Below are 25579 nucleotides of genomic sequence, written 5' to 3'. Positions count from 1 at the left end.
CCAGCGTCTTCACTGGCACTCTTTCCTTCCTCCAATCGATGTGGGACCACCCCCATCCTCCCCGAAAACCAATGTGGGACATCACAATTCACCCCCCTTCGGGGCCCAGCGTCTTCACTGGCACTCTTTTCTTCCTCCAATCGATGTGGGACCACCCCCAAATCCACCCCCTTTGGGGCCCAGCGTCCTTATTGGCACACCGCCTCGTGTCTACCCTCTTCGGGGAACAATGTTTGTTCTCCTCCCCGAAAACCAATGTAGGACATCACAATCCACCTCCCTTCGGGGCCCAGCGTCTTCACTGGCACTCTTTCCTTCCTCCAATCGATGTGGGACCACCCCCATCCTCCCCGAAAACCAATGTGGGACATCACAATTCACCCCCCTTCGGGGCCCAGCGTCTTCACTGGCACTCTTTTCTTCCTCCAATCGATGTGGGACCACCCCCAAATCCACCCCCTTTGGGGCCCAGCGTCCTTATTGGCACACCGCCTCGTGTCTACCCTCTTCGGGGAACAATGTTTGTTCTCCTCCCCGAAAACCAATGTAGGACATCACAATCCACCCCCCTTCGGGGCCCAGCGTCTTCACTGGCACTCTTTCCTTCCTCCAATCGATGTGGGACCACCCCCAAATCCACCCCCTTTGGGGCCCAGCGTCCTTACTGGCACACCGCCTCATGTCTACCCCCTTCGGGGAACAACGAGAAGACTGGCACATCGTCCGGTGTCTGGCTCTGATATCATTTGTAATGACCCAGATCCACCGCTAGCAGATATTGTCCTCTTTGAGCTTTCCGTTTAGGGCTTCTCCTCAAGGCTTTAAAACGCTTCTACTAGGGGAAGGTTTCCACACCCTTATAAATGGTGGTTTGTTCTCCTCCTCCAACTAATGTGGGACATCACACTCACTGAATTCGTGTACGCTTCTACTAGGGCTTCTCCTCTAGTCTTGTTCAAAGAATTCGTGTACGTTGAGTCGTTATAATATCGATCATTAAAGGGTGTCAAATTCGAGTACGTTGAGCTATTTGTTCAAATTTAAGTTAATTTTTCATTAAAAAAAAATTAGTTTCTATGCACATAAATCATTGGTGTCACTATCATTTCATAATCAATGGCACGATCAAATAAGAAAAATTTATGTGGAAAATATTTTCACCCATACCCTACGACACGATACTTCATAGTCAAACTAATTCTTATCTTATATTAAAATTTCCACGATCAAATAAACTCAAATACATATCAATCATTTGTAACATTATATTCGGAACCATACAACATGACGGTCCACGATCGAACTTAGTTGTACACCAATTATTAGAATATTGATATCGGGATTTAAAGTTTAAGGATATATTATTAGTTATATCGATCAAATATTGTCATCGACAGATATTTATAAAAATAAAAAATTGAGCAATTGAAATACAATAGAACATTCAAAAATATTATCGAGAAAACATGACTATCGAAATGAAAAGAAATGAAATAAAGGATAAAAAACCTGAGCGTGTAGCACAAAGGTACTACCTAACAATGTCTCGATGTGGTCAATAATCAAGTTTGAAGACCCATATAGGTACCATTGAGACGCTTCTACTATTAGGAAGGCGACAGACCCTCAACATTGAGTCGTTGGATGAGAACATGTGTGATGTGTTTCATCCATAGCTTCTCGATGTATCAAACGAAAATTGACCGGTTCGTGAAGTTAAGGCATAGCTAGCATCTCAATTTTGGCTCTCTTCCAGTAATGACCCTATTTTTATTACTGAAATAAAGTCGGTACCCCATGCGTGAATTAATTATTTTTGTTTTATTATTCTATCTATTATGCAAATATTTTTAAAAACTTATTTTTGTTTATATCTATTATTTATTCTATAATATAAATAAAATAATAAAAGATATTATATATTTAGAGAACAAGAAATGGGATCCAACCAATCACAGCTAAGTAAGTGATGAACATAGCAAAACTCATTTTCTTAGGACCCATCCAATCTATTCCAACATGCACTTTTGGTCGGCTACTTATTTCTTCTCCTTTCTTTTGAGCTCACCATTGATGTTATTGGTTCCTTCTTTTTTATTATTATTTCTCGACCAAAACCTAGTTCGGCTAGGGCTCGAAGCTAGGTTGCGTGTGCGTGCATGTGTGATGTCTTTGTCCCCATATAATCGATATTAGCTAACAAATTGATTCGTAACCTTCTTTAGGGACGGTTATAATTTCGTCAACTAATCTCTAGTAGTAAAGTTATTTAATTGATAAGAGTCTAAAAAATATCTTAGTAACTTGTCGAGGGATAGGGTCATTTCCATTATGATTATACAACGTGGAGACTATTAAAGGGTTGCTAGTTCACCTTTTATAGTAAACTGTCTCGATTGACAGACACACATTTATATTAGATGAGTTGGTAGATATAAGATCATACCGTAGATACATATGATATGCAGTATCATTTAGGGGTGTACATAGTCCCAGTTGGGTTGGGTTGAAGGTTTTTTTTTACTCAACCCAAAACTTTAGGTTGGTAATAGAGGGTTTGGATACGGGTTGGGTTGTCAATTTTTTTTTAAGTTTTATTTATCCACATTTTGTAATTATTCTGATACAATTTAGAAAAAAATATATGAAAATTTTACAACCAAGCACAAATCAATCTATAATTATTCACACAAAAAAAAAAATCAATAAAAAACAACGAGCGAAAATTGTAACATACAAACATAGTTCAATATTCTCATAAGACTAAACACAACTAAATACGGACATTTCTTGAGAATTCGTTAAAGTAGCAAAAATAGAAGGATAGATCATGAAATTAAATAAACAATAAAAATGATTAGTTTAAAGATATTGTATATAACAAAAATTTAAAAAAATATAAAAATATTTTAATTAAAATATGTTTATTTAGAGACCTCAACTATTAGAAAAAAATAAAAATATATATAAATTGTGATACAAGAATGAGGTAACAAATAGATAATAAATACATTATAATTAGAATATACTTTAAAACTATTCCTTTCTTTATATATATATATATTATATAATTTATGGGATTTATTTCAAAATAACTTAAATGTATGTATATATATAAAAGAAACTAAATAAAATAAAAATATATATATACGTGTTTGTCGGGTACCACTCTAATCTAAGTACCCTTCTGTCAAATTTATTAATATAAAAGATTTTTAATATATTTTATATATTTTTATTTGGTTTAGGTCAATCCGAAGGTTTTGCCCACGAATTTGAAACCGAACCGATTCAATTCGAATTTAGAATAATGAACCCAACTCTATTCGAAATGTTAATCCAACCCTTATCGTTCGGGTTGGGTTGTCGGGTTGAATGTACACCCCTAGTGTCATCAAGTTATTATGTGAAAACTGTGAGGGAGTCTTAAGTTATCCACTACTAGTGAACTTGATCGATAAGAGTCTGATTAGTATTTTATTAGTTGATAGACACGAGGGTCTCCCAATTATGATGATTATACTATATGAAGATAATCATCATCTAATGTCTAATAGTAAATTGACTCAATTGAATCGTTCTATATATGTACTATGGGTTGGAACGATTATGAGCTCGTATCTCACCTTTCTATATATGTAGGAATTTCACACGACTACTCGGAATAATAAAGAGCACAACTAGGTTATCTAAAATAGGGTGAGTTCATTGAATGAGATAAACTTAAATGAGCTAGATTATGTGAACCTAGTGATTAAGATAAGTTCAAATGAACTAGATTACTTGAACCTAACCGGCATCTTTAGAAACAAGTTTTCAGGAATGATTCGTTTCCCTCTCCAACCGATGTGACCGATGTGGGATCTCTCAATCCTCCACTCCTTTGTGGGTCAGTGTCCTTGCTGACACACTGCTTGATGTCTGACTCTGATATCTACTGTTTTCAAAAGTGAGTCTTTAATTTTCTTAAAAGGATGCATGATATAATTAAGTTTAGATTACTATTAGTTTTCATTAATAAAGACAATGAAAATTCACCATCAAACTTTAAGATTGACATGAAGATTCAATTATCACGAGATTCAATTTGACTTTTGAAAGATTTGGGTCTTTTTCATTAAATTCATTCAATCACGTCATATAAAAATTAAACTTTTACGATAAGAGTTATCGATGTTCAAAATATCATATGGAATTATTGATGTGGTCAACAAGATATACGTGAAATCTCACATTGATTGAAAACGAGAAAAAGACAATTTTTATAAAAATGTAGAAATCTCTAGCTAGCATATGCGTTTTAAAGTCGTGAAGCCGATGACGATACGTAATGGGCTAAAATGGACAATATCTACTGGCATTGAGTTTGGCTGTTACAAATGGTATTAAAGTAAATCACCGAGCAATGTGCAAGTAGGACGTTGGTCCCCAAAGGGGTGGATATACACCTTATAAGGATGTGAAAATCTCTCTTTAATAGATGCGCATTGACTAAAACAGAAAATAACGGTTAACAGTGAACTTTGACTATTACTATTATCTATGACCCTTGAATAAAAAATACCGTATTGATTCACAGAGATGATATTCACTTTTAAAAATCTACCACACCCAAATGGTACAAGGATATGAAAATAGTAATAAATGGAAATAACAATAAATAAATGGAGAGATACCTATGATAATAAGGCAAATATTAATAATAAAATATCAAATATAATATATATGGTAAACTATAATTTATTACTAAATATCCTTAACCGTAACTAACCTAACCAGGTTGTTAACCATATTAAGAATTATATTAAAAGAACGCGTGTTAATCTTTATTCTTAATATATATATATATATATATTATTTACATAATTTACATTATAAAATATTAAAATTAAAAGTGGGATAGTTGAGAAATATTCCCAACTTATTTGTCCTTTATATAATTTAAATTCCAAACCAAAACCTCCAACCCAATAATGATAGTTTGCACTTAAATTGTTTTAAATTAAAATAGTATTTATGTTAATCATGTTACATTAAAAAAAAAAAAAATGTTCTCCAACCCAAGTTATTATGTGAGGTACATGTTCTCGGTATTTCATTTCGATGTCTGTTTGGAGAGAGAATAGGTCATAACTCCTCTCACTGTTCTATCGTCCAAAACATGTCAACCGTTCAAAGTTATAGGATTGGGTCGTATAGGACCAAATCTAATCGCATATGATCATAGCTTCGAGTTCAAGTGTCGTATCGCGACTGAGCTGGAAAGGACAAGGGCTACAATCATCGCTTCCGAACAACTTTTTTCTAATCATAATAAAACACAAAAGAAAATCGAAAAGAAACTATTGGTTGGGTGTCTAATCGAAAGATAAATACATCATATATAATAGGTCATTGTTTATTTATTTATTTTTATTTTTTTTATAAGAGACAAATAAATATTATTATTATTATTATTATTATTATTGACACAAAGATTTGGGTTAGGTTCATTAAAAAAATCTCTTGGGTGTGCCTAATCAAACTTCACTTTCATCCCTTTTTTTCTTAGGAACAATGAAATTCATCATGCTTTGATTTTGACATTTTTATTGTTTTTTCAACACTACCTCTTGATTTTAGGTTTAATTACCATTTTACCCCTTCGTTTTAGCTTAATCTTTTAAAGGTTTCATGCTCGAGTTGAGTTAGTTACTGTGTCATATTTGTTGAAAATCTGAATTTGAATAAGAATTTGATCGGACAGTAAACAGTGAGTGTTGTTCGATAATGTCGCTACATTCTTGTCCATGATGCTTCTATAGGTAAGTATCGTATCAAATGGACACTGAATACATATGGCTCTTGTTTTGGGTATTCGGATTTTTAATGGCTTGAAAAAAAAAAGAAGTGAAACCCTAATTAGCTACGTGTATAAAAGTCACATGAAACAGATATTGTCCGCTTTGACCCGTTACGTATTGTCATCAACCTCATGATTTTAAAACGCGTCTTTTAGAGGTACGTGGCAGAATCAGTACTCATCATACTATCCTTCTTGGGATTTCCCTTCCAGACTTTCCCCTTAAGATTTTTTGGGTTTAGGTTTCTCATCACGCGTCTACTAAGGAGAGGTTTTCATACCCTTTTAAAATTATGAAACTATGACGATACGTAACAAGTCAAAGTGGATAATATTTGCTAGTAATGAGCTTGGGTTGTTACAAATGGTATTAGAGTCAAACATCAGGCGGTATGCCAACGAGAATGTTAAGTCCCCAAAGTGGGTGGATTGTGAGATCTCATGTCGAATGAAGAGGAAAATGAAGCACTCCTTAAAAGGGTTTGGAAACCTCTTTCTAAAAAACGTGAGGGTGACGTCAATATGTAACGGATTAAAATGGAGACCGAATGTGAACCCGAACTTGTCCCAAAGAGCATATGCTCATGAATATGATATAATTGAGGATGGTCATGAATTAAATTACCATTAATGACCAATAAAATTGACATTAAATTTAAATAAATACATTAAAAGCAATTGCATACAAGATTCAAAATAGATATTAAATTATGTATATATATTTATTTATTTATTTATACAATAGATGCTCCCTCTTAAGTGGAAATATAAAGTGAAATTCCTATATTGCCCTTGCAAGCAAGTAGCCAAAAACTGATGGTATCCTTGTTCCAGCTTGGAATTTGCATAATATAGCTGGCAACAATTGTTCCTAAATTAAGACAATTTTTTTTATTCCAGACAATTAATTCTTTTTTTTTTTTAATTCAAATTCATGAAATATTTACCATTAAAATCATTTATTCGAGAATAATTATTATGATTTATTGCATCATAAACTCAAAAATAAAAAATTTAAAATGATTAATAAAATATTTTATTTATGTGAATATTAAAAGACGTTTTATTTCTATATTTTTTTTTTCAGGCATCATGAACAAAACGTTAAACCAACTGATTCTTTAGGGTGATCTACACAACTATAACACGTTAGAAGTATTTAAAAAATTAATAAATAATCTAGTCACGGGTTCTTAATAATTATTGTTACCCGATATCTAAATTAACGAACACTGTACATACTAGACGAACATATATAATAAAATTATATGGGAAAAAAAAAACAAGTTCCTCTATTTTTTAGGGACAAAATGTGGTCTTTTTTTCTTTTTGGTTATGAGATGGGAAGGGAATTGTCCCTTTTTGTACAACTTGGCTACCCTGAGCGACATATCCTTGTAGGGTCATCCTACATTATTGAGTATCCTTTTATTTCGAAAGTCATTACTTATACTAATAAAGGAGAGGTATATGAATGAACCGAGATCATATTCAAATATGAGCGAAATAAGAATAAGATGTGCAAGTCAAAGTGCACCTTCCTTTTTGGTGACTCAATCATACAGATTTGTGTTTTACTTGGAGCAATTCTATGTTACGTGACCTCTTATAAATTTTTAAGAGATGCATATGAGTGAGGACAAAGCATGTACGAAGGACTCGTGTTGGTATGTTGAGTTAGTCTTCATTTCTAAGATGAGTAAGTAAGTGACCTTGTCACAGGCATGTAGGGGAACGTCAGGGCCAACAGGTGCTGAATCTAGACTTTGAATCTTAGGTATGGGTCGTTACAATATTTAAATGAGAGTAATTTTGAAATAAAAAAGATAACTAGTAAATTATCGTTATAATAAATTTTTTTGAAGGGTACCAAAATTGATTGAAAAAATATCCAACATAGGTACATATAAATCAAACGTTGTACCATATTTCCTTACAAAAGTGTTTTTTTGGACATGACATATAAATAATGAATAAAGTTACATTATCTTATCACATTTTATTTGCATCCAATTCAATTTTATATTTAAATTCTTCTTATTTTTAATTGGTCATAACTCTAATTTAGTCAATCGACGTAGTCAAACTAATTAGAGAACACGAAAAAATTGTGAGTTTATATAAATCGTAGCAACTATTAGAATCCAAAATTTGGATTAAATTTAAACTACGGATTCAAATTGAAACGTTTAAAGTTTTGTATAAATTTTTAAGGTTTAAAGGCCATTTATTTACTCGAGCTCATTATTTTTAATTATATTTTGGACAAATTAGACTCGGGTTTTCTCACTGTTGATCGAGAAAAATAGTAAGAGGACTGACACAGTGAGAGTGTTCATATGACCTGATATTCCGATATGGGTTGGTTGAATTTTTAGAAAATTGAAAATTAGATTCGGTTCGTGGATAGTCATGCTTTTAGTCAACGTGAAAATAAGGTTATTACCCAACCTAACCCAACCCTAATCTACGGTTAAAAAGAGCAGAATATTTAACGTTTGTAACTGATATTTTTTTTTTAAGTATTGAACAACAAGAGAACCTTACAGTAAGGGTATTCATATGACCCGAATTAATCTGAGAATAGGGTTTCAATCCAACCCAACTCTACCCTACTTTTAGAAAGACAACATAATATTTAATATTTGTACCTGAGACGTCAGTGATGCATTTTGGCCAGTAAACGTTTCATATTTGAATTTTATAAGATTTTAATTATTAATGTAACATATATTGTCAATAAACAAGACTAGAAAAAAAACAACGTGAAACCCAATTCAACTCGAAAACAAGAGGGGTGAGTTGAGTTGAGTTGTGAACGTTACTCGGGTTGCTTGGTTACGGTCCAACCCAACCGACCTAAACAATATTCCAACCAAAATATTGTCCAATTTGTAAAGAAATATATTTAAATAAAAGTATTTAATTTCATATAAATTGATAGTGTGTTGTGAAAAAACCAAAATTGTAATTATCCCAAAAACAAGGGTCAAATCTGTGAATTTGTTTATATTTAAAACTAAATATTTGAAAAAAAAAGGGGTGAAAAGGAAAGTCAAATATTGCAATTAAGTCCCTCTTCCACTGCCAAATTCGAATATCTTTTTTTCTCTCATTAATAACGGTAAATAATAATCGAATCCGTAAATAACTCTGTTTTCTAGGGGCAAATCTGTCATTTCGTATCCTTATTAACTTAACTACCCCCAGTTCGCTTTCCAATAATCTCGTCTCCCCAAAATCCATTTATTTCTCTCTCTATCGCTCTCTCTCTCTCTCTCTGTAAAAACCGCGTCTGTTACGGCGTTTCACTGGCGCGACGGAGGCCGGGGAATACAGCGGAGCGAGTTTCGGCGAGCGGCGGTGCGGTGAGTAGTGTGCAATTCAACTGGCGGCTGTGGTGTAGAAGGATCCAAAGCGGCGTGCATGTGGAAGCGGCGGGAGTTTGTGGGGATAATAAATAGGAAGAAGGCGTTTAAACGGAGGCGTGTTTGTTTGGATGGACTAATTGGAGTGGTGGATCACCGACGGCCGTGATGGGGGGGAAGTTGGTGTTCGGTGTGGCGGTTGGTGTGGCGGTGGCGGCTTGTGCGGTGGCGGCGGTGGTGGTCGGTCGGAGAGTTGAAAGGCGGAGTAAGTGGAAGAGAGTGTTGAGAATCTTGGAAGAGCTTGAGGCGGCTTGTGATACTCCTGTGAAGAGATTGAGGCAAGTGGTTGATGCTATGGCTGTGGAAATGCATGCTGGATTGGCCTCTGAAGGTGGTTCCAAGCTTAAAATGCTACTCACATATGTTGATAATCTGCCCAATGGGTAACCACCAATAAATTTTATCTATAATCCTCTGTTTTCAATGCTGGGGGTTTCCTTTTAACTTCTTGATTCTTGACCTGCGGGGGGACTGTGTTATTGGATTCGAGTGTTTTCTATCTGTTTGGTTGTAGTTCTTTAAATCTTTCTTGTTGAATTTTTCATTTGATCTTTGGATTAATGGAAACGGATCGAGTGGTCTCTCATTGTTCGCTGTTGGATTAATTTTTCTTGTTATACTTTTCACGTTTTTAAATTGGGTTTCAGTCTTTCTTTCTATATATCATCTTTGATTCCGTTTTGGGATAAAATGCTCCTTATTTGCTTGTTCTTGTATGCCCATATGTATTGTTTTTTCCCAGTTGTATTTTCTATTCACGAGTTTTTTTAGTTGTACTTTGATTGACGTGTTGCGATATACGTTGTAGTTATACAGGTTTATCATGTTTATGCTGCAGTGTGGGGGCATTTTCGCTGTTCTTACTGGGTGGTTCTCCTTTTCTGTTCGTTTTCCCTCTTCAGGAGCGAGAAAGGAACCTTTTATGCTCTGGATCTTGGGGGTACTAATTTTAGGGTTTTGAGAGTTCATCTCGGTGGCCAGAGGTCTCTTAGTTTGAAGCATGATGTGGAGATGCAGCCGATTCCCCAAAATTTAATGACCGGCACACGCGAGGTGGTTTCTACCATAAACCTCTGCAGTTGATTTAAGCTGTCATTTAATATGTCGTTTACCGATCCATGTTTCTTGCTTGTAGGATCTATTTGATTTTATTGCTTCTTCGCTGAAGGAGTTCGTGGAGAAAGCCAATGATCCTGATCAGTTGGCTGCTAGAAGAAGGGAACTTGGATTTACATTTTCCTTTCCTGTCAAACAAACATCTGCTTCATCAGGCGCGCTGATTAAATGGACTAAAGGATTTTCCATTGAAGACATGGTTAGTTCAATGCTGCTCAAATGAATTGGGTTTTGGACCTCTAGAGTGAGGAATGAAAAAGTGTTCTTTAATCTTTCGTATGAAATTTGTTCTGCATGGTAACGGTTCCCCTGGTCACTTTTTTGCCTGTTAAAGCATAGATGCTAAAATCTTTTGAGGTTGACTTTGCCTTGAGTGTGGATTGTGACACTTTTTGACTTGTACAAAAACTGAATTTCACTATTCTCAGAACAATAACAGCACATCATCTTTTACCTTGAAGTTCTATACTATTAGCTAATGCTAGGAAATATCTTTCATCGGCTATTAACTAGGCTTTCAAACTGTTATACTTTTCAGATTGGACGAGATGCTGCAGAATCTTTACAACAAGCAATTGATAGGATTGGACTGGATATGAGGGTATCGGTATTGGTAAGCATTCTGTTGATTAACAAGTAGGCTGAAATGTTGACGTGTGTAGGACGCTTTTAGGTGTTGATTTCAGCCTCAATTGCTATTGACTTGAAGAATTGTATTCCCTTCCCAAAATCTGTTGGTTGTTGTGGATTTTTAAGTGTTATGTTCTTTTCTTGATTTGTTTGCACTCGTCTGCCTGTACTTTTGTACTCTTTGAAGGTGTTTCTTATTATTTTTTTTTTTTTTTAAAAAGTTGCAAGGTCTATGATTCCTAGACTCCATAGTGGTTGTGAATCTGATAAGTAATCTGCCTACAACAAAATAAGCTCAGGGGAAATTATTAAATTTGATTATGCTGTGAAATTTGAGCACAGAAGAGGGATTAAATGGTTCATATAGTGTCTATCACTCATTTGGTTATTTAAACAATAAATAGTCACATGAAAAGCTTTTTATATTTCCAGAAGTCGGAGCGTGTGATAGTAGTATTTGATGTAGTCTTGATATTGCTGGTGATGAGTGCATACGTACATATTCACATTCCTGTGATGGCCTGAAATGGCTATTTGTATCTTACAATGTTACCTATATATGTTCATGCAATTTCATTTTTCCATTGTATCCAATTTGACGGTTAGTAGTTACGACTTATGAGACAATTGCACAATGTTTGTAAGTTTAGTTACCATTTTCTGAATCAGATTAATGACACTGTGGGAACATTAGCTGTTGGACATTATCAAGATCCTGACACTGTTGCTGCAGTTATAATTGGCACTGGCACCAATGCTTGCTATCTTGAACGTACCGATGCCATTATCAAATGCCAGGGAATTTTTACAACATTTGGGAGAATGGTACTTTTCTTTAGTAAAACCGACTGTCTTTTTTTCTGTCTCGAAAGTATACATGCTCGAATGACATCTTTTTAATCATCCAGGCCATCAACATGGAATGGGGAAATTTTTGGTCTTCTCATTTGCCAAGAACTACTTACGATGTTGATTTGGATGCTGATAGCCCCAATCCCAATGAACAGGTATGGTTGATTTTCGTTGTCAAACTTCTTGAACTACTACATTATGTCGGAACTAATTTTGTTGTGTATGAGCTTGACGTAGGGATTTGAGAAAATGATATCGGATATGTATCTTGGAGATATTGTGAGGAGAGTAATTCTGAAGATATCTCAAGAATCTGATGTTTTTGGCCCTGCTTCTACCCTGTTATCGATGCCCTTCAAATTGAGGTAATCTCTCTCTCTTCCTCTTCCCCCTTGCTCTCTTTCTCTCTCTCTCTGCGTTGTGGTCACTGTTTCATCAAATTTTCAGAACGCCATTGATGGCTGCAATGCATGAGGATAGCTCCCCGGAGTTAACAGAAGTAGCACGGATCTTAGAAGACATCTTGGAGGTGGACATGAAAGCTATATTTTTTACATTACTGTCTCTCTTTGTTTATCTTAAATGGAATGAACCTGGTATTTGTGTGCCAACCATGTTTTCACTGATTCTTTTTTCTTCATCGGTTCTTTAATCCTCTCAGATAACTGATATACCGTTAAAGGTTCAAAAGCTGGTAGTGAAAATATGTGACATTGTGACACGTAGAGCTGCTCGCTTGGCAGCTGCTGGTATTGTGGGCATCCTAAAGAAGATAGGGCGGGATGGAACGAGTGGAATCGCTGGTGGAAGAAGTAGAACTAACATCAAACTTAAACGAACAGTTGTTGCAATTGAGGGAGGTCTATATACAAGCTATACAATGTTTAGAGAGTATCTACATGAGGCTTTGGTTGAAATACTGGGAGAGGAGATCGCCCTGCATGTTATTTTAAAGCCAACGGAAGATGGTTCGGGTATTGGGGCTGCACTGCTTGCAGCTTCTTATTCATCCTACGATACGGTATCTGTGGATAACTCGCTATAAATACACACACACATACGTAATTAGATCGACTATAGAAAAAGTATTCATATACACAAAATGATAGCTTCACTTAGCTTGTACATTTAGCAATTCATTTCAATATTTGATGATCTGTGTATAAAGAAGGCTGTCCATATTTTATTTGTTCTTTTTCTATTGTTCAAAGGTGACAGTGTTCATTCTATTGCATTGTTTGTTATATTCATTGCAACATATGAAGTTGTGAACAATGACAGATCATGATTTCAAGTGGGCATGGAAATATAATGTGAAAATTCCTCCTCTTCCTCCTGTTTTGCCTCTAAAGGATTTGCCTGTTTCAAATGGTTTGTGTTTGTGCTGTTTCTCTTGCTTTTAACTGCTCTTACTCTTAGGATCAGATTGTTTATCTATGTTATGGTTCAGATGTACATTTAAGGGGCCTGGTGAACCGGTGAACTGGAAGTTGAGGCGGAGATATTTCTCTTTGTTAGCTAAATGGGGTTGGAGTGGAGAAGTGAATTTACCGTCCTGACATGCCCTACCTTTATACATATGGTGGTAAAAGTCTTTCTAGCTGTACTTTCAGTAATCGTCCTTTTCTAGCAGAAAATGTTGTCCTCTTTAGAAAAGCCAAAACACTCGAATCTTTACTCATCTAGACAAATATTGAATCAAAAAGAAATGTGTGAATATCAACTCGGGTTGCACTTGGAATTTAGATAAATGTTGCAATATTGATCTTAAACTTGAGAAAGTTTACTCTTCAATTACTTTGCATTTGAAAATTGTCAAAAAGAGTATTCTCGTGGTTGATAGCAAGTATGATACAAAAATGAAAATATTTTGATGACGAATTTGTGAAACTTGATCTAATCGAAACTGATAAGTTTGTATAGAGTTTTACGTTGTACTTAAACTGAGGTCGTGGGATTCATATAAACAATTCAACTGGAATATCATTCCCTTAATATTAATATTTGATTTAAACAAGGGCAAGGGAATGGGAAGGGCATAGCATTTGCTTACATTTTATAAGCTTAGACTCTTGAGCCTTTTTTGCCTATAAATGCTTCAACCATTTGTAGCTTTGCATTAGTTTTCATGATGCCAAAGCTGTCCAGTAATCTGCAATGCATGAGCTCGTCGGAGTGTCGATAATCCGAGACCAAATCCAGTTCGAGTCCTCCATTTGTCGCATTTCTGCCAACTATCAAGATAAAAAGCAAAACTTCCAAGTCATTTTAGGCACATATGTACATATCATAGAAATCTCGAATAAATAGATGATTACAAGTTTTGATAGAAATCCTGAGTTCGAGATATTGAATTCAATATCAAATCATATCATATCATGCACATATCATATATCATAACATTCACATATCATAACACGAGCATCTAACATATCCTATCTTAACATATCATTTCATCACATACAATACAACATTAACATAACATAACGTACACATATCATTTCATAACAGTTCAAATATACGAGCATATGACACGTGTGAAACCATAGGCACGTGTCAACATACAGCATACAGTTATAACCAAATCGATAGTAAGGTCAGGCAAGTAAATATCACTTACCCTACCATCCCTTAGCTCAAAAATGACAGCATCCTCAGAAAACTGAATTGGTTTAGTGGAAGAAACCTGCAAAGGATTTGGAAGCTAAGAAAAGTCTCATCTCATAATGTAATAATGCCATCAAAATCTCATAATCAAACCTTTGGGCCATAGTTTTCCTCATTATCCTTCACATCTTCAGGATCTCTCTCCATTGTAAGCTCTTCATCAACACAAATTTGTCCCATCCCATCTCTATCAAACTGATGTGGGAAGCCACAATTTCTCCATTTCCATGTGTCTTGATCAACATACCTGAGGTATACTCTCCCATCTGAACCAATAAGAAACAGTTGATTACCTTCAAAGCACGGCCCGGGCGTGCTGACCAACGTCACGCCTCTGTACGGTCTTCCATGCTCCACCCAGTTCCAACCATCCCAAGAACTCCAATGATATTCAATGAGGCCACCATCTTCAGAGATCATAAACAGTGAGCCTATAAGAGAGTATGGTGATGGTCTGGTTGCTATTCCTGGCAATCTTGATAGAAGTAGATGCTGAGATTGATGATGTTCATGCCACAACTCCGTCACTTTGTTGTACTGATATAGTCGACCGTTTGTTCCGATCACGAACACTATGTTTTCCCTGAACGTTTCTTGATCTATAATGCTTGCAACTTTTGCGTTCGGAGGATTTCGGCAGTCTTTCCACTTGAATTTCCTCAGTGCAACCTGCAAAAATTTTCGAGTATGTCAAGAACTTAGATACAAATCAATATTTGATGGTTTTGTTCCTGAAACTTACTGTGAATTGGAGCAATCTTCCTGTTTTGCTGGTAAAGAAAAGTGCATCTTCTGGTGTGACCCTCATAGACTGAGCTATGAACTTATCCCAAGGAGCACCTCCAATGACTTGTTTCCCTCTTCTAAAAGCACTGCAGTTTGTCCATGCCAGTTCTTGGCTGCTTCTTTCTCTAATCAGCAAACTACCATACGTATCGACAACGTATAAACTTCCGTTGTAATTACCAACTGCACCTTTGATATGAGTTGGGCTCTCATGCCTCAGCCACACCCATACATCTCCAGTGTAAAGGTACTCAAACATCAAGCCATCGACTGTTATGAGGAAGAACGATCTTCCTCCGTGCATTGCACGAAGACGGAAGCTGTTCTTCGTCCAGTTTTCAGCGAGAAGATAGAAACTATTAGATGATTTTTCAGATATACTCTCTGATTGTCCTGGTATTAAGTAGTTTTGTTGTGGTTGGCTTCCCTTTGCTCTTCTTTTTGCTGATCTTCTTGTCCCTTGATCGCTTATATCGTCTTTCGTTCCTGTAATGCAGTTTGTCGGTCCACGGAGTTCCGTACAATACTCTCTATTCCACCCCTCTGACTCTGGTGCATCGAGTATCGACCATGTATACTTACCTGTTGGTTTTCTTCTTGAAGTAGTTTGATGAGTTGGCCCTGAATTTTCACCACCTAGTCCTGCAAGATGAAGCTCCCCGAGCCTACCGTCGTCCAACGCAAACAATAACCGTCCAACTTGGATCTGTAAACCGCTAATACCTCTTGCAGCTTTTGCATTCAAGGGATGCATATGGTTTACCCAAACATCTGGTGTTTCTTCTTCCTGACCATGACCTGCTTTTATGTGTCAAGAAACAAGTTCAATATGAAAGATGAACTAATTGATATCATTAAATCATCAATAGAATAGGTGGCGTTTACCTGGATAACCATTCGTTCGATATTCAAATACGAAACCGGAAGACGTGGTGAGAAACAACGAGAAAACTTTCCCATTTGATTCGTCTTGCAGAGCTGGTAAAACTGATGCCAGTTTATGATCATTTGGTCTTCCATGGACTAACCATTTCCACTTCCTTTTGTGCAATCTTCTTTCTATCAAATTACCATCCTGAAATTTGTTTTCACTTAACAAACTCAGAGAATAACTTCAAGTTCATAACAACTAAAGGAAAACATGTATTACCTTAGTTAAAAGAAAGAGATATATGGAATGATCTCCATTCAAGCTATGTCGATAGCATCCCGACGACGCCATCAAACGGAAATCTCGTGCCTCTCCGTCTTTAGATACATGCTTCTTCCACAGTGGCTTTGAGCTCCTATCATATTCATAGAGATCTCCCACAGAGCTGCATTTCACAATTTCTTTTTTACCTTAATCTGATACTCTGTAAATTCAAAATGAAAAAATATAGTTCATCTTTCTAAAATGATATACAGAAAACACACATGAGTAAGCATAAAAAGAACCTTATGGTATACACAATCTCTGTTCTGAAACTAGCAACGTCTGCTATCGCTGCAACATCGGCATCACGAGGCTTCCCGTGATCTACCCATCTGTTCTTCATTTTCAATGGTAAAGATAAAAATATGAGTTTTCTTCACCTCAAATGTAAGTTGGAAGTAAAAGTGGTCTTTTAATGGCTTTGTACCTTGGAGGCTCAAGCTCAGTTAGCTCCAGCAGGTTTCCATTCCTTGTATTGAAATAAACTCTCCTGGTTTCCATTCATGATATATCATCATTAAAATTTACACACACAAACAAAAGTAAAACGAAAACAAAAACGAAAACGAAAACGAAAAGCCTTACATTCCATCATGAGAAACAACACCAGCCAATAATTGGATTGAAGAAGCAGCATGTTCTTCACTAGTTGTTTGATCAAATGATGGTATTAACTCAAACCAAACTGATTGAGAACTTTCACTGAGCAGAAACTACAAAAGAAAAGGAAATAACTCCATTGAATTTATGCAACTTCCATCGATATTTCATTCGATCCGTTTGCATCGATATCATATTGGTTTTTCGAAAGAACAGAGATCAGTTCTTAGAAGTATTACCTGATACAAAACCCCTGCTTCTGACAGAGCCAGAATTGAGTGATTAACAGCAAAAATGGAGATAGCAGGACCTGCTAATATCGGCAAATCATGAGGAGCAATCACCCATTGAATTCCATTCCAAAACCTCTCATAGATTGACCCACTTTCACCAGTGACCCAAATGGACATATCTGAAACTCTAGTCAATGACACTCTTTTTCTCAGAGGCAAATCATCATCAACCTTATGTGCAACCTCTACTTCCCTATCGTTTTTCGGGTTCTCGGTCCGGTCGAAACCATCATATCCATTCTCCATCTTCTCTTCTCCGTTATTAATCTCACCAACCTTGGTACAATTCCCATTTCTACAAGAGATAAGATCGTAAGGAAGTTTAACTTCAACCCACCTGTTTGATTCCTCTTGGAACTTCCAAAATCTCTCTGTTTTCACCTCAAATTTTCGATCAAATTGCTGAAGATAATGATGTGGGCAGTATGAGTTGATTGATCCTATAACTTCTGAGCTGCTTACAGAGATGACCCAGATGAGAATTATCACGTGGAGCATAGTTTCGTAGCTGAAAAACACTAGTTTTAAACAAGATGACAAAGAATACTAAGATTTATATGCTACGTGGTGACCCATATGGATCATAGCAGAAAAGGGTACCATCATAAACTACTCATAAGGAATTCTAAAGCTCTTTTGGATCATAACAACATAACTTAACTGCCTCTATGAAGAGGAAGTTCATCATTTTTGTGAACTCTGATGGGTTTATGATAGAAAAAGCAGTGCAAGTCTGTGTTGATGGGTTAGTTTATCTTCTTCTTCAAAACTTCCATTCTTTTTTTTCTTCCTCACCTAATGCTAATGACTTTTCTTGCTTTGTTTCTTAAAAAAATGAAAGGAAAATGACAAAAAGAGAGAGAGAATGAGATTACCTTCCATTGAGCTTTCTCCTCTAACACTCCCTTTTGAATGGACAAAGCCATAGTAAGATTCAAGACTGTCTGTTGTTCAATCTCAACCGTCCAAGTTTCTTGGTTGAATCAGATGGGAAATTCAAAGGGCTTGGGCAAAATCATTGAGGGAATTGTTCTTGGAGAAGGGAAGAAAATGGGTTCTTCTTGGTACACAATTTGGGGGAAAAATAGGACCCATTAGCTGTTTTGATCTTGGTTTTTAGGGTTCTACAAAATCTACTCATTTGGGTCCTTCTACAATTTGTTCATCTTTCAAAATTTTAAAGCTTTATTGAATTTACTAGTGTTCGGGTCCGTTTGTGCACATCTCGAACTTGTTTTATGCACTTATTGTATCTGGTTACAAAGGTAACTCGGTTCATTTCCTCTATAAGACAGCCACCTAACTCGAGACCCTGATTATCAACGACAAGATCAACTTAGGATAGAAAAACTAAATTTAAGATTTATTGAAAGTGCAAAGACTAAATTGGATATTCGAATGAGTATAGAGATGAATTCTACTGAAAAATACATCAACCCAACAACATTCTAACCCTAAAAACGGTTTTGACAACATTCCCTTATAAATATTTGGAATCATATCTACCTATTACATTTTCTGATATGAAAAAATTTCGTTTCTATTTCAATTAATTTGGATGAAAATTAAGTAAGATTTATTGGAAGTACAGAGACTAAATTGGATATTTGAAAGAGTATAGAGATGAATGTAGAATGAAACTGTAAAATAGGTCGACCGAACCATATTTTAACCTAAAAAAATGTCGTGTCGCTTCGTAATTAAATTAAAGTGGTTGGTTTTTGTAAATGTCTATGGTGTTTAGCATTAAGTGAGAAATGTGGAAAAAGCTTCCTCTAAAGTTTGCCCAAATACATTTAATGTCATTAATTAATTAGTTGAAGCTTTCTTTAAAACAAAATTGACCAAACATTGCTTAATTAATTCATTCATTATTTAATTTTGGGTTTAGGGCTGCTACAATTATGCAATTTAAATCTTATGATGTAATCTTATAATATATATATATATATTATTTTAATTTTAATTTTAATTTCAATTTATGACTAAAAATAGACGACAAAAAAAAATAGTAATAAAATAATGTTTATAAGTAATTCTTAAAAATAATATATATATATTATATATAGTTATGAAACAGAGCCTAAATGTGAGATTACACGTAGATTGGAGAAAGTAACAAACTATTTGATACAAGGGTATGAAAAAACAGACGCATTTTTGTATCATAAGGTTCAAGGCAACACATAACGGGCCAAAATGAACAATATTTATTAGTGGTGGGTTTGATACAAGGGTGTGAAAAAATAGACGCATTTTTGTATCATAAGGTTCAAGGCAAGACGTAACGGGCCAAAATGGACAATATTTATTAGTGGTGGGTTTGATACAAGGGTGTGAAAAAACAGACACATTTTTGTATCATAAGATTCAAGGCAAGATGTAACGGGCCAAAATGGACAATATTTATTAGTGGTGGGTTTGATATAAGGGTGTGAAAAAACAGACGCATTTTTGTATCATAAGGTTCAAGGCAAGACATAACGGGCTAAAATGAACAATATTTATTAGTGGTGAGTTTGGACTATTACAAATGACATTAGAGCCCAACACACCATCCATGTTTTAAAACTGTGAAGTTGACCGCCCGGAAAAATCACTTTCAAAATTAGAATATTTAGTGGAAGAAAACCGCCCACACAATTTGAACATTTCTGTCCCAAAACAAAACAAAAAAATAGCTCTTTTATAGTTTCATAATGTAAATAAATAAATAATTCTCTTCTTAGGAGTTTTTTTTTTAATAAATTTTTTATTCTAATAAATTGGTTCGTATTGATAGTATTATCGAGATAAAACATTCTTTTTAGATTATTTTTTAAACATGATTGTTTTATATGTCGTGCGATTATACTAATAAATTTTGATTTTTTATAATAATAGATAATATTAAATTGTAAATGAATAATTATTAGAAGTTAAATCATTAGTTACGAGAGTTTGTGGTATAAATATGAGTACGTAACCGTTTCGATCTCGACATATCTCTCAAACAACTATAAAAACACATTCAAATATTAAAATGGACATATAGAAACAATAAAAAGTAAAGTTACGAGAAGTGGAAACCTTAGCAATTAAGAATGGTAAGATTCTTAATTGCTAAGGTAGGAGAGCGAAACCAAAACAAAAACAAATAAAATATTGTTTATTTTGATCCGTTACGTATTGTTGTTAGCTTCACAGTTTTAAGACGCGTCTATTAGGGAGAAGTTTCCACACTCTTATATAAAAATGTTTCATTTCTCTCTTCAACTGATGTGAGATCACACAATTCACTCTTTTGGGGACTTAGCATCCTCGCTGGCACACTATTCGTGTTTGGGTCTAATATCATTTGTAACATATATTGTCCATTGTAGCCTGTTATATATCGTCATTAGCCTCACGATTTTCAAACGTGTCTATTAGAGAGAGATTTTCACACACTTCTAAAGTATGTTTCATTCTCCTTTCCGATACCCTTCTCGAGAATATAAGGATCGTTTTTCCATTAAAACCACAAAATCTTCCATACATATACTTCAAATTCCCTACCAAGTATGTGTTGAAAAAGATGTTTGTAAGATGGGACAACCAAGTGGGCAATCCAAATGGATCATTAAGAAACAAAAAGAAGAAAATGAAAGATTGAGCAATCAAATTAACACAAATTTTCAAACCTAAATAATTAACTTCTTTTTTTCCTTTATTGCATCACAAAAGCTAGAATCATGAAGCTGAAATTACCATTTTGTCCCCTATAAAGAGAGGCCATTAGAGTTAAATGCAACCCATTCAAATAACTAAAATGGTAATTTTAATTGGGTTAAATTGATAAAAATATATTTGATTTTTGTATCGGTTTTCAGGGAGAAATGAAAAGGGAAGGACAAAACAGATGCTTTTCTCAAGGCAATCGGAATAGAATGTGGCCGAACAGCTTAGCAAAGTCCCTACTGTTAAGGATATCTAGTAATAAATTATAGTTTATCATATATATTATATTTGATATTTTATTATAAGACAAATATCTAATATTTTCCTTATTATCATAGTATCTTTCCATTTATTGTTATTTCCATATCCTTGTAATTTATTTGATTATAAATAAGATAACTTTCACACCATTTAGGTGCGGTGGATTAATCAAACATTCACACTTGCCCATCTGGAGGTGCACCCCTTTCTATTTAGAAGGATATCAAAAGGGGTAAAGAGACAAGAAAATGGAGAACTCCCAAATCAAAGTCGGGGATTTCTGTTTCAGTCTCTTCCCAGCACAATTAGCGTTTTTTCGTAAAACAACCAACCTTTTTTATTACATGTTGTACTTCTCTGAAAAACATTGGCGCGCGGGGAAGGGAAACGAGGTGCTCTACCAATGCTTTCATTGAATTCCATGATTCTGTCACAAAGCTTGTTGACTCCTTCGGTGAATGAGCTTGACCTTGAATCTAGGAATAATATCTTCTCAAAACTTTTAAAATTTTCAATAATATTTCAATACACTTATGTTTAGTTTTGAATAGAACCCGTAAATACTTTGTGTCAAAAATACTCCTTTAACTTTTGAAAGTATTTCAAAATTTTCATTAATACCCTTAAAAAAAATTTAAAAAAAAAAGTTAAAAGAAGATAAATATTACTTTAAAAAAATATAATTAAAAGGACCTTACGACCGCTAATATTTGATCTACGAGTTTATATTTTAATACAAGATTAAATATATATAGTTTAGTTTTAAACTTTGACTATTTTTTTTTTAATATTATAAACTAGTTTTATTCGATTGTGAAATGAAATATATAAGATAGGAATACTATATATTATAAAAATAGTCACAACCTAATCTAACTAATAAATGCAATGCATTTATTGTACACGTGTGCCTCGACCCACATTATGTTTAAAATGATGCCGTTGACGTAAATAGGAGTATCTATATTTGGTTGAAAACGTGCTAACATACATACATAAATTTTGATACGAAAGATCAGCTTCAAGACTCGTATGACTCAAACCATATCTTTTACCGTTAATAAGAACAAAACCTGTAACGGCCTACGCCAATTGCTAGTAGATATTGTCCTCTTTAGATTTTCCCTCAAGGCTTTAAAACACTGTCTGCTAGGGAGAGATTTTCACACTTTTATAAATAGGGTTTTGTTCTCCTCCCCAACCGATGTGAGATATCACAATCCACCCCCCTTCAGGGGCCAACGTCCTTGCTAGAACTCGTTCCTTTCCATAATCGATGTGGGACCCCACCAAATTCACTACCCTTTTGGGGTCCAGCGTCCTGGCACACCACCTCGTGTCTACCCCTTTCAAGGAACAGTCTCCTCGCTGGCACATCGCTCGGTGTCTAGCTCTGGTACCATTTGTAACGGCCCAAGCCCACCGCTCACCGATATTATCCTCTTTGAGTTTTCCCTTTTGGGTTTTCCCTCAAGGCTTTAAAACAAACGCGTCTGCTAGGGAGAGGTTTCCACACCCTTATAAAGAGTGTTTCGTTCTCCTCCCCAACCGAGATGGGATATCACAAAACCATAATAAAATTCCCTATTCCTTTGCTCGAACAAGATCTACCAACCTATTTTCTAATTAGTTTTAAAGTATAGATTGATTGTCATTTGAATATTCCTGCACATAACTCATAAGTCAATTCCAAGTGGGTAGGGAGAGGAATTTCCATGGCTACCATTGTTTTCCCTTAAAATGTCAGTGAAAAAGTTCATAATCAATGTAATATGAAAAAGGGTTCTCTAAACAATAATGAAAATCATCTCAGTGGAGCAGCCAGAACTTACAATCAAAAAAGGAAAAAGCCTACGATTCTAAACACTCTATGTTACTCTAAATAAAGATTCCAATAGTAAGATGAGGAACATGACAGAAATTGCATTACCTTTTCAACAGCATCATCATAGATTTCTGTGATAAGAATTCATCCAAATGCAGATTTCTTTGGATCTCAACAAGTTCAAGTTTCGAATTTCTTTGAACGAACCTTGATGAAACCGGGCACCGGGGCATGAACGCTCTCCACGTTTGATAAGAGATGCTTCCGTTTGATCTATTCTAGTGGTTCGAAGTTGAGTTTCAAAATTTACATCTTCATGAACTAAAAAGAAAGTTGCAATTTAGAGATATTTTCAAATACCAGAGAAGAATGCATAACAAAGAACACAAAAGCATGTGCATAGGTCAAGTGGAAATACATTTCAGAAGATCATGTCACCATTGAACTAATCTGCGATGTTGGGGATGGTGGTCTTCTTCTTTTTCCTCTTGTTCTTTGGCTTCACGGCATCTTTCAGCGTCTTCTTCTCGTTTTCTTCTGACAAAATTTTAGCAGCAACAGGAGGTAAATTTGCCTCATCAACCTTAGCTTCTTGTTCATCAAGCTTAGTCTCAGAGGACATCGTTTCATCGCTCACGTCCTGTTTTTTCGTTGTGGTTTGATTTCCTGCAACAAGCTATCATAAGAAAAGGCAAACTAGTTGATTGAAAGTAAGCTTCTGTCCTTGTGCACAGAGAATGGCAGAGAATGATTTTGCAAGTTCATTTTTATAAGCAGTGAACTTCATACTACTGGATGCCATATCATCAGCATATTTGGTTTCTAAGATAAGCTTGAACCCGAATAACGATGAAAACAGTAAATATATCGACACAAACTCTTCATTCAGGAAGCCTGAAAATGCATAACAGGTAGTTTTTTTTCCAAGTTGACACAGCATTTGGAGGAGGGATTCAAACCTCTGACCCTTTGGTCTAAAGCATATATCTTAAACAGATTAAACAGATGAGTTATGCTCATGTTCGTAAACGTAATTAGCCAATGTGAATAAAATACGCATATTCCAACTAACCCAAATTAATATTCAATCAAAATAGATGAACCATATTCATATATATACTAACAATAATAATAATAATAGAAGCTTAAAGCAAAAGACGAATTATAATGTCACAGTGAAGTACCACGTGCAGCTAAAGTAGCTTTCAAGAAATCTGAATCAACACCTTTGGAGTATGGGTCCCTGGGAAAAAGAAAACAGAGGTTGAGAAAATTTTCTGAAGACAACGCTGTCAGATGGCATGAAGATCGGTGTGTGATATTGTCATGCTTTCAGTATTGTACATTCACCTGATGATATTGACGACTTAATCTAATTTAGTTTGCAATATCTATTCAACGTATGAAGCAATTACAAAACTTAACAGTTCACGCCTAAGATTTTCTTTCGGGGAAGAACATATTGAACAAGAGAAAATAGGTGTGCAACCATAATCAAGATAACACTTTACCAGCTTGAAGGGCCCCCAATGAAATTCTTAGCATCTAAATCTCTCTTGTTTAATTGTCCTTGATTTGTTGATCCAACATCACTCTCAATGCTCCTGCTTTGACCCGCGATATTCTCTTCAGAATTCAATTTCAATCTGTCAGAAAATTCATTGATACTCTTTTGATCATCAGATACGCCTTGGCTATCCTTCGGATTAGCCACAGCTCTACCAACATCCAAATTAACCGAAGGGTGATGCTTAATCTTCCGCAATTGTCTAGCTGAATTGTAAGTCTCAACCTAACATAAGATTGTGGTGGAAATGAGTAAAAGGGGAGGTTCAATATATAATATCCACAAAATATCAGAAGAACAATTAATTGTCTCCACCATATCGTTTAAGGAGAAAATCATATATTAGATTTCCCAAAATGAACTAATGTTAATGATGGTTTTTGCATTTTTCAATAAAAACACAACAGCATATCTAAAATAAAGAACAAAAAAATACGAAATAGTAGAAAGACTATCTCACACCATCAGGACATCGTTGAGGAGATGCTCGTACATCCCCCACAAAAGTAAGAATAGTATAAAGACTATCTTACACCATCAGGACATCGTGGAGGAGGTGCTCGTACATCCCCCTTCCCTGGGAATGTATTATTTAGAAGGTCGTCGCTACTTTGAGGAAGTCATAGATCGAGATAGACAGAGGAATCTTTAGAGGTTCATAGAAATCTTGGGAAAATGGCTTCAATTGCCCTCACATTTCAGTGCCTCAAGGCTCTAGGTGTTCTTATTTGGAGTGTCTAATAAGAGTTTTTTTTTTTTTTTTTTTTTTTTTTTTTTTTTTTTTTTTTTTTTTTTTTTTTTTTTTTTTTTTTTTTTTT

General features: G+C 35.2%; 3 protein-coding genes across 7 annotated transcripts in view; 1 reads left to right on the top strand and 2 right to left on the bottom strand.

Annotated features, from left to right (window-relative positions):
* The first annotated feature begins 9083 nt into the window (after positions 1-9083).
* Positions 9084-13199, top strand: LOC111485426 (hexokinase-3-like). Of its 3 annotated transcripts, none has more exons than XM_023132307.1 (9): positions 9084-9601; positions 10109-10323; positions 10406-10585; positions 10925-10999; positions 11686-11841; positions 11925-12023; positions 12106-12233; positions 12316-12397; positions 12530-13199. In XM_023132307.1, the coding sequence occupies exons 1-9, from the start codon at positions 9379-9381 to the stop codon at positions 12911-12913; spliced, it is 1542 nt and encodes a 513-aa protein (XP_022988075.1). In that variant the 5' UTR covers positions 9084-9378; the 3' UTR covers positions 12914-13199. The 3 variants fall into 3 exon arrangements, with proteins under 3 accessions (XP_022988075.1, XP_022988074.1, XP_022988076.1); XM_023132306.1 differs by having other exon boundaries at positions 10079-10323; XM_023132308.1 differs by having other exon boundaries at positions 9084-9653; positions 10173-10323.
* Positions 13200-13831: 632 nt separating this feature from the next.
* LOC111485387 lies at positions 13832-18278 on the bottom strand. 2 transcript variants are annotated; one of them, XM_023132253.1, is made up of 10 exons: positions 17356-18278; positions 17102-17229; positions 16944-17006; positions 16759-16848; positions 16472-16637; positions 16207-16396; positions 15278-16122; positions 14629-15204; positions 14489-14554; positions 13832-14102 (listed from the first exon to the last, which is right to left on the bottom strand). In XM_023132253.1, exons 1-10 carry the CDS (start codon positions 17905-17907, stop codon positions 13995-13997), a joined length of 2784 nt encoding a protein of 927 aa, XP_022988021.1. In that variant the 5' UTR covers positions 17908-18278; the 3' UTR covers positions 13832-13994. The 2 variants fall into 2 exon arrangements, with proteins under 2 accessions (XP_022988021.1, XP_022988023.1); XM_023132255.1 differs by having other exon boundaries at positions 15278-16119.
* Positions 18279-23063: 4785 nt separating this feature from the next.
* Positions 23064-25579, bottom strand: part of LOC111485448 (exosome complex component RRP45A-like) — a 5853-nt gene continuing 3337 nt past the window's right edge. The window contains exons 8-11 of one of the 2 annotated variants that reach the window (XM_023132333.1): positions 24706-24986; positions 24379-24437; positions 23613-23860; positions 23064-23515 (exon numbers count right to left, since the gene is read on the bottom strand). In XM_023132333.1, coding sequence (XP_022988101.1) covers positions 23640-23860; positions 24379-24437; positions 24706-24986 — 561 coding nt within the window. In that variant the 3' untranslated portion in view covers positions 23064-23515; positions 23613-23639. Of the gene's footprint in view, positions 23519-23612; positions 23861-24378; positions 24438-24705; positions 24987-25579 lie in introns of both variants that reach the window. The other variant, XM_023132332.1, reaches the window with a different exon arrangement.

Source organism: Cucurbita maxima, unplaced genomic scaffold (genome assembly GCF_002738345.1).
Source record: "Cucurbita maxima cultivar Rimu unplaced genomic scaffold, Cmax_1.0 Cma_Scf00010, whole genome shotgun sequence".
NCBI classification, from domain to species: Eukaryota; Viridiplantae; Streptophyta; class Magnoliopsida; order Cucurbitales; family Cucurbitaceae; genus Cucurbita; species Cucurbita maxima.
Note: the sequence above shows the minus strand (reverse complement) of the source record. Positions and strands in the feature narration are given on the sequence as shown.

Coding starts and splice junctions, on each gene's coding strand:
- LOC111485426 (XM_023132306.1), top strand. CDS start 9,379: ATGGGGGGGAAGTTGGTGTTCGGTGTGGCGGTTGGTGTGGCGGTGGCG. Junction 10,586..10,924: donor GATTTTCCATTGAAGACATG/GTTAGTTCAATG, acceptor TATACTTTTCAG/ATTGGACGAGATGCTGCAGA. Junction 12,024..12,105: donor GCCCCAATCCCAATGAACAG/GTATGGTTGATT, acceptor AGCTTGACGTAG/GGATTTGAGAAAATGATATC.
- LOC111485387 (XM_023132253.1), bottom strand. CDS start 17,907: ATGCTCCACGTGATAATTCTCATCTGGGTCATCTCTGTAAGCAGCTCA. Junction 17,007..17,101: donor GTTGTTTCTCATGATGGAAT/GTAAGGCTTTTC, acceptor AATGGAAACCAG/GAGAGTTTATTTCAATACAA. Junction 15,205..15,277: donor GAAGATTGCTCCAATTCACA/GTAAGTTTCAGG, acceptor AAATTTTTGCAG/GTTGCACTGAGGAAATTCAA.